At 39.4% G+C, this 9,067-nt stretch overlaps 1 protein-coding gene across 3 annotated transcripts in view; it reads right to left on the bottom strand.

Moving 5' to 3' along the window:
- Nucleotides 1–6,140: 6,140 nt before the first annotated feature.
- Nucleotides 6,141–9,067, bottom strand: part of LOC311628911 (TRPM8 channel-associated factor 1) — a gene marked incomplete at its 3' end in the record, with an annotated part of 31,802 nt that continues 28,875 nt past the window's right edge. For all 3 annotated transcript variants that reach the window (XM_084896496.1, XM_084896495.1, XM_084896494.1), the window contains exon 9: nucleotides 6,141–7,143. In XM_084896496.1, the coding sequence (XP_084752622.1) occupies nucleotides 7,134–7,143 (10 nt within the window). The remainder of the gene's footprint in view (nucleotides 7,144–9,067) is intronic.

Raw genomic sequence — 9,067 nt, 5'->3', positions numbered from 1 at the left:
ACAAGTCCACATTCCATCCTTACCGCTTGCCTCCAATGCACACTTTGCAGTGCTGGCTGATTCATTTTCAGTCTTTTCTCTTAAATTGACATAAAGCTGTATTATTACTATACTTCCCTTTGTAACTGTACCAAACCATTCTTTCAGTATTTTAAAATAATTATGTTTTCTTTGAGAGTTGGGGTAATCAGGAATGAAGTGCTGATTCTTATTTTTATACATCTTGAACTGCTTCTTGTTATGGACTAAACTTTGTTCATCTCTTCCCCCAAATTTATATTTTGAAGTCCCAGTCCTCAGTACCTCGGCCTGGCCTTGGAATGTAACAGTATTTGGAGAGAGGATCTTTAAATACGTGATTAAATTAAAATGAGGCTGATGAGGTGGGGCTCTAATCCAGTATGGCTGGTGTTCCAATAATAAGATGAACACTGTAGTTAGTGTTCATTCTAAAGTTCAAGTCTGGTTATGAAAGTTCCTGCATACTAATGTCTTCCCACCTGCCTTGGGCTATTGACTTAGATATTCAGCCGAAGCTTTATCCACTGAGCCAAACCGGTTTCGGCTGTACTCTTAGGTTTTAACCAGTCTCTCATGGAATAGAACCATGACTTCTTGGTTTATAGGTTGACGCTCAACTGCTGAGCCATGCCACCTGGGTCCACTCTTGTAAAGACTCGTGAGCATATCTTGTTGATCTAATAGAAGAAAGAGCTTTGAGCAAAGGTGATTTTTCCAGGGTCAGAGAGCAGAAGCAAGCCCACCATCAAGATACATGCCCTTTGGGATCAGGAGTTGGCAAAAAAAAAAAAAAAAAAAAGGAAACAAAACAACATAGGATTCAGAATAAAGGCCTGTTTAACACATGGAAATAAAAGATGACTAGCATGGGTTCTGACTAAAGGGTCCTTGCTTATGTGGAGGTGCAGATCTCAGACCTTTCATCACACTGAAGGGAAAATAGAAACTATTCCATGAAAGTCAACCTATTCTCATTGGGTACATATTCTGGGAGGCATTTTGGAAGATGGCAATGATCCTATGGTCAATAAGTCTAGAGGAGAGCAGGCATGAAAAATAACCATATCAGATCAATTTCTATAGATGCCAAAATTGGTTGCAAATTAAGTATGAAGGAACAGAAAGGGAGAAGCAATTACTTCTAATTCAGCTTTCAGAGGAGAACTTACAGGGAAGGTGCACAAAACTTAGCTTTGAAAAAAAATCTATATGACCTTTGTAGGCAGAGAGAGCATTGCAGTATAAGACTGCATCACAGGCACAGCATGGAGATGTGAAAGTGAAAGACTTGATTTGAGAAAGACAAATTGTTCATTGTGACTGACATTTGTTGACAGGACTCATGTAGTGCTAGCTCTGAAGAGACCCTGGACCAGGTGTTGAAGTTGTACGAAAGAATCTGGATTGTGGTCTAAAGTCTGGAGAAAGGTGCTTAAGAGATGCCATGTAGGAAACACTGGGCCACCTCAACTCTGTTCCCTACTCCACCCTTATTGTCCTTTCTAATTAAACCCCAGCTCTGTTCAGATAACCCATCTCTTCCTTACAGGATGCAAGGGAAAGTGAAGCCACCTCCAGTTCCAAGGCTAGATATGAATGGGCTTAAGCCAGGCATGCTAATGCATTTCCTTTGCACTGCAATGCCTACTCTTTCTGGGTTATAATCAATAAATATACATAAGCAATATGATACTTAATTGTCCAGCATACGCAAGAGGCACACACAAATCAATTGTTGTTGTAAATCAGTCTGTTTTTGTCAGAAGAAAATCCCTTCAGAAATTCTCACTAAGCCAAATGAAGGGATTACTTCATAGATATGCTTTCCAGTTATGGGCCAACATAAAGAATTACTGGCTGCCTTCAATTATTTTTAGTTATGTGTTAAAGTTATGTGATCTATATATTCTTTCTCCAAAGGCCCCCAAGAATCTGGAAAGGATTATCCAGTCTCTAATTTAGGAATAGAGATGGATGAGTCCATCTGTGTGCATATGGGTCACTAGGGAGGTTGACTAAGTCACTGTTTAAGATGATCCAGAACAGGTGTCTACAACTGTTTTAAGAATATGTACTGTGGTGGCCATGAAAATGGTCTGCTCAGGTCTCCAACTTTGAGGATTGACAGACAGCCCCAGCTGGTGGCTCTGGATTCCTGGGCACCAAGGCTAAGGATGATAACTTTTATTCAAATTATAGCATGGTCCATCTCTAAGAGCAAGTGATTAAGTGTGGTGGGGGTACTAAGATAGGCCCATTCCAGGGAGACATGGGACTCTTCTGATGATAACTTTGGCTCGAGGACTCCCCCTTGGCCTTGACCAAACTTTCTGAGTCCTGCACTGCAGTGTAAGCATTTCCTTCTTTTGCTCTCTCCCATATCACATATCACAGTTTGATGGCTCTCCCAGCATATTTGATCTCATCTTGGCTTCTGACTCCGAAGGACCAGGCTAACACAAGTACTGTTATAATTATATCTCCCAAATTAAAACACTCAAGTGTATTTATTAAAATAGTCTTATAGAAAGAATAAAGAGCAAAGACATTAATTTGAGAATATTTATGACTTAGTCACTACATTTCCATTCTCTAATATCTGTATGATAACCTTTATTCAAATTATAGCATGGTCCATCTCTAAGGGCAAGCTCCTGTGAAGCTGAAGTTTGCTGCTTCTCTTGACAGGTGGGCAGCCCTAATTCAGAGTTATAAAAGTTTTCATTCTCCTTGGGTGATTTTGTGAAATTAACCTGGGCCTGTATTTTCTTTTTGGGTCATCAATATGTGAAACATATATTCTAGGAGCCAATAATATTCTAATCACAGAGGATGTCCCAGAACCTATCACTGCCACTCCAGAGATAGCCATCTGAAACTCTCTCAGTAGGGAATAGGGAGGGGTTTTCTTATATTTCTAAACTCCTCCCATCACCAGGTTAGACATGAAGTTTAGTTTTGCACTGAAAATTTCAGTCATCTGAAAGCCAGTGGAACTGACTTAACCCAAGGCTGAGAGTGGGTGTCTTTCCTCTGGTTCTGAAATATCAGACTCACTGAGTAGGACACAACAGCCCCAATTTCCTGTAATTGCACCCAAATCAGTGTGGTTTATATATCTTCACATATAATCCGATAAGGGTTGCAGATATCAAGATGCTAAAATGTTAGTGTGTGGGGATTATGAGTCATGGAAGATCAAGTATCTGTATGACAAAATTCCTACAGAGAAAGAATGTGTGGAAATCCCTAGTTTTATGGCCCCAACATTATTTTTTTCCCCTGTAAATGTAAACAATTCTTTCCAAATTCATTTATTCTAAAGACCCTGTGACATTAAGGTCTTCCTTTCAAGGTTTTCCATTATCATTGAGAATTGTGATCCAAAATTTTTAAATTTTAACTGAGGTCACATGAACATCAGTCATCTTGCAGAGGGAGGAGAGTAAGGAGGATATGAAATGAAAAGCCAAGAGTAACTGAGTTTATTTCCCACTATTCTAAACATCAAAATGTAAGACTAAAACTTTCATTGCTATTCAAATTTATTAAATCGTTTCCAGATAAATTTTCCTCATTGAATTTGGTTCCAAATTCCACTTGTTACTAGATCCATCAGGCCATTGGCAAGGGTTCAGAACTTAGTATATAAAAATACAGAGTTATGTCTCCATTCATTATCTTTGGCAGAGGCCATAGCAACCATTGAGATAAGCCCCTTTTTATCCTTAGTCATAGAGAAATTTCAGAGAGAAGCTGCAGAATATACTGTGAAGTGTGACTTGATTTGGAAGTTTGAGGACAGATACTCAAAAGTTGTGTTTCTTTGAGGTCAACAGCTCCTATCATGATGTTAAGATCAGATAGGGTTTTGGTTGGATTATAGCTTAGTCGATATGAAGTCACTTAAGAATTTTTATTTGAGTTTATTAACAAATTTTCAAAGTAATACATGCACAAGGTAAAAAATTAAATAGTACAGAGGACTTGAAATGAAAAACATAGTACCCCACCCCACCCTTTTTAACCCTACTCCCATTCCCTAGAGGCAATGCATGTAACAATTTCTATTTTTAGATATTCTAACTTTCTAACATTAAATAATGTTTGAACAATAATTTTTTGATTTACTAACTTTAGACAATATTTAATAATACACCGTTACAAAAGATAAGGATTTAACTTACACTATCTCCACTTTTCCTTTGCTTATCTTTCCGCAAATTTTTTATAATTATCATTTTAATGCTTCTATTGGTTTAATTTATAGTTTTGAACAACATACCAATCCTTCAGTTCTTGTTTCATTAACTGTAGACTCTTTTTCCATCCCCACTTTAAATATATAAGTTGCCCTACTCTTCCTTCCACCTCTTTTCCCATAGCCAATTTTCAACCTCTTTCTGATCTCTTTTTCTTTAGCTTGTCAGGGTTAATTTCAATTTCATTTCTGAATAAAAAAATTAAGCCTTTCATGTTTTGCCTATAGGCTGATCAGAACCTATAAAAAGCATTTATATTATTTTGGCTATATAAGTACTGTTTACTGAAAGCCACACAGAAGCTAGGACATTTTCTTTCATACACATCCAATATCATGCCTGTGTTATTTGAAAGGAAATATACTCACCGCCAATGCCAAATTGAGTCTCTTCTTATATTCCATGAGTATTTTTGTTGTTGTTATTTCAGAAATGGACTTAAATTTCTTGACATATTTTTGTTTTGTTTTCTTTTTTGTTGACTAACGAATGTATGTACTCAATACTCTCAAACATTGTAGCTTCTCAGTGATACTATCCTTGGCACAAAATGAATATTCTTCCAAGAGAGCTTGAGACTGTACTCTCATCTGAATGGGGTCTGTGTGCTAGATAACTGACTGTCACTCTAGAATGAGACATCCTGTTGGATAACAGTTACTCTAGAGCAATGGTGGGGAACATCCAGCCCTCGGGCCACATAAGGCCCAAGAAATCATTTGGTCTGGCCCTGCCAAGACATTAGGGATGAGTTAATTAAATGTTTGACCAAATATAGCAAGCTAATTTTTAGGTTGATCATTTTATATGGCCTAAGAATGATGTTATAAATATCCAAATGGCCTTGGCAGAAAAATGGTTCTCTACCCCTCCTCTAGAGTGAGAGATCCTATTGGATAACTGTCACTCTAGAGCACATGTGTCAAACACAAGGCCCGCGGGCCAAATCCAGCCCGCCAGGCCTTGCAATGTGGCCCGCACCGCGCTGTCATCACTGCACTCCACTGTCAGTTTATGACATTGTCAGTTTATGACTGTTCAGTAAACCATTCGGCCCGCGATTTAGGCTGGATTTTAGATTTTGGCCCCTTCTCTGATTGAGTTCGACACCCCTACTCTAGAGTGACACATCCTACCTGGGTGAGGTCCATTGTTTCCTAGATTCTATTTCTTCTTCTTTCTTGGTTCTCATCCTATTTTGCTGGAGAACTTCCTCAAGGTATTTCTTCAGTAAGGGTGCAGAGAAGGTAGATTTTCTGAAAACTTGCATGTCAGAAAATATATTTGTTTTTACTTGACTCAACAGCTTGGCTTGCTATGGAATTTGGGGTACAAAATTTTTCATAAGGTATGTGGAGACATTGTTCCATTGGCTTCTAGCTTTTTTTTTTTTAAATTAATATATTTTATTGATTTTTACAGAGAGGAAGGGAGAGGGATAGAGTTAGAAACATCAATGAGAGAGAATCATTGCCTCTTGCACACTCCCTACAGGGGATGTGCCCACAACCAAGGTACATGCCCTTGACCAGAATCAAACCTGGGATCCTTCAGTCTGCAGGCCAACGCTCTATCCACTGAGCCAAACTGGTTAGGGTGGCTTCTAGCTTTTAGTGTTGCTGATGAAAAATCTGCTGCCTAGTCTATTTCTCATTCCTTTTTGGCTAAGCTAATTATGATGACCTAATTTTGTTTTCTCTCTGGGCAGTTTTAATGTCTTCTCTCTATCCTTAATATTCCAAAATTTCACATAATTGTGCATTGGTGTAGGTTTTATTAGATCTCCCTGAATCTGGAGACTTAGTTCTTTCTGTTCTTCAATTATTTTTTTTCTTTGCCTATATTTTCTGTTTTCTCTTAAAAAACACACACACTAATGGTTAGATCTTTCCTTTCTTCATAGTTTCTGCTATTTATTTTTGCTCCATATCTAGGGAGATTACATCAACTTTTTTCTAGCTTGTCTACAGGGTATTTTGACAATATTTCATTTTTGAAGGGCTCTCCTTATTCTCAGAGTTTTTCCTTTCATTGTAGCATCCTGTTTTCATCTTCAAATATACCTCAGATCTCTCTGAAGATATAACTAGATTTTAAAGTAACTTTTTCAATTTTGACTTTGTTTCCTCCAGAATTGGGTACAGTTTTCCAATAACCTGTTTCCAATTGTAATTTTTTCTTATATACATCTCGTCTCCCTTGGCCCGCCCTCCCACTTTCCCACCCCACCACCACCCCAATGCTCAATGTCTGGGAATTCCTAGCTGACCATTTGTACTTAAGCATCAATATAACTGTTGACTTTTATAGGAGTTGATATGGGTTTCCTCTGCCATTGTATGGTTTGGTCTGTTTTTCCAGTAAGCTTCTTCTATGACTGGAAACACTTGGTTACTTAAGTAGGGGATTTCAATAGTCAATAAAGAATTAGCTGGTAGGCTAAGGGATCACTTATTTCCACAAAAAGAGAAATTTCATTCTGAAGCACCAACTTCTACCTCTCTTGGGAAATTTATTCAATTCCTTTATATAAACAACAATAACAACAACAATAATAGCAACAACAGAGTTCTCACTGGTACCAATAGTTAACTATATTCTATACACAAGGGATAGGGTAGAATGTGATGGGGTTCAATTTTACAACTGGTATAATTCTTTATGAGATAGACTTTTCAGGTGCCCAAGCCTCTCTGTGGTTATGTTACTCAGATCAGCTTATATTCTGTCTGAAAGGTACCTTCTCTTTCATTCTTTTTTCATGCTTCATCCACTTTCTCTCTTCCAGAAATCTGTTGAGGTCTGCTTCATTCATAACCAAAAGCCTTCCAGTTTTCTTTCACTTCAGTTTCAGTGGGGCCTGTAGAGGGAGGAGAGGTAAACTTGTATGTTCACTGTATCATCTTAAATTCAAAGTAGCACTGGAAGCTTTTAAATAAGGAGGTGGTATGGATAGTTCTGCATTTTTAAGACATCCCCGAGGTTGTACTGATGAAAATGGATTAAAGAGGGCAAGAATAGATATAAATATTATTCTAAATAACTGAGGATCTAATTTACTTTCTGAGAACATGCAATGTCTGGGACTTTGGGAAGTCAGGCACTTTATCAAAATAACCCATTATTCAAAATCCAGTAAGCTAATAGATGCTTTCATGGTGCCCTAGAGGGAAGACTGAAACCTGAATAACCTGAAATCTAAGAAGAGTTGGATGACACTAAAGGGATCATCCCATCTTTGTCTATTGGGAAGCACTCCAGGAGCCTACCTCAAATCCTTCCTTTAAACTGGAATTTGAGATAAACAAAGGTATTTTTTCAGAGAGTGGAGGGGAAGGAAGAGGGAGACACAGAGAAGGAGAGAGAGAGTTATTTCTAGTTCTCTTGTTCCAAAGTAAATATTTCTATATTATGTGAACTTTATCAGCCCAACTACCGTAGTAAGTAACTCTTGACAATGATAGAAATCTGTGTCACTATAGAAATATAAACACCAACACTGAGCCAGTTGCCCATTGTTTGATAAAGACAAGCATCTTCCTGGAATTCTCCTGAATTTATAAGTAACTTTCACTCTTTACTTAATCAAAGATGGAATTCTACCTAAACGATGGAACTGAGTAGAGACCAAAACCCTAAGTAGCTTGTAAAACCTTGTAAATTTAGAGCCCTACCTTTAGATCATAAAGCAACCTACCAGACTCCTCCCAGAGGTTGATATAGGAAGTGTAGGAGGGCATAGGATTAATTACACTGAATTTGTAAAAGCCATCTATAAGTGAAGACCATAATGATAGTGAGTTAATTTTATATAATACAGAAGTAATATGCAAATTGACCATTACACTCTCACATAAGATGGCTGTCCCCAAGGCACAAGATAGCCACCACAAGATGGCCAGCAGGGGAGGGCAGTTAGAGGCAACCAGGCCAGCAGGGGAGGGTAGTTAGGGGTGACCTGGCTGGCAGGGGAGGGCAGTTAGGGGTGACCAGGTTGGCAGGGGAGGGTAATTGGGAGGGGCCAGGCCTGCAGGGGAGGGCAGTTGGGGGTGACCAGGCCAGCAGGAGAGGGCAGTTAGGGATGATCAGGCTGACAGGGGAGGGCAGTGGGGGGTGGGGGGACCAGGCTGGCAGGGGAGGGCAGTTGGGAGGGACCAGGCCAGCAGGTAGGGCAGTTGGGGACAACTGGGCTGGCAGGGGAGGGCAGTTGGGGGTGATTGGGCTGGTAGGGGAGCAATTAGGCACAAGCTGGCAGGGGAGTGGTTAGGGGGTGATCAAGCTGGCAGGCAGAAACAGTTAGGGGCAGACAGGCAGGCAAGTGGTTAGGAGCCAGCAGCCCAGATTGTGAAAGGGATGTCCCCTGAGGGGTCCTACATTGGAGATGGTGCAGACTGGGCTGAGGGACACACCCCCCCACCCCACCCCACCCAGTGCTTGAATTTTATTCAATGGGCCTCTGGTTAGATAATAATAATAATGGCAATTGACATTTTCTCTGTACTTACTAAAGGCCAGCTAACTGTTCTTATCACTTTTAGAGGCTCTAAAATTTAATCTTCACAATAATCTTATGAAATCAATTCCATTTTAGAGATGAGGAAATTGAGTGACAGAGAAATTAAGGAACTTTACAATTAACAGGTGAAAGAACCAGGATTTTGGAGGCAGTGGAGTCAACTGTGAGAGATGATGATCTTGATCTCTAGGCTACGAGAAGTAGTCAGCTCACTACTATGTGAACCAACCCAAAATCAAGTAATCCCTTGGACAGCATGCACTGTATT

This window comes from Pipistrellus hanaki, assembly GCF_964339955.1.
Source record: "Pipistrellus hanaki genome assembly, chromosome: 10".
In the NCBI taxonomy this organism is placed as follows: domain Eukaryota; kingdom Metazoa; phylum Chordata; class Mammalia; order Chiroptera; family Vespertilionidae; genus Pipistrellus; species Pipistrellus hanaki.
This window is presented reverse-complemented; position numbering and strand designations above follow the sequence as displayed.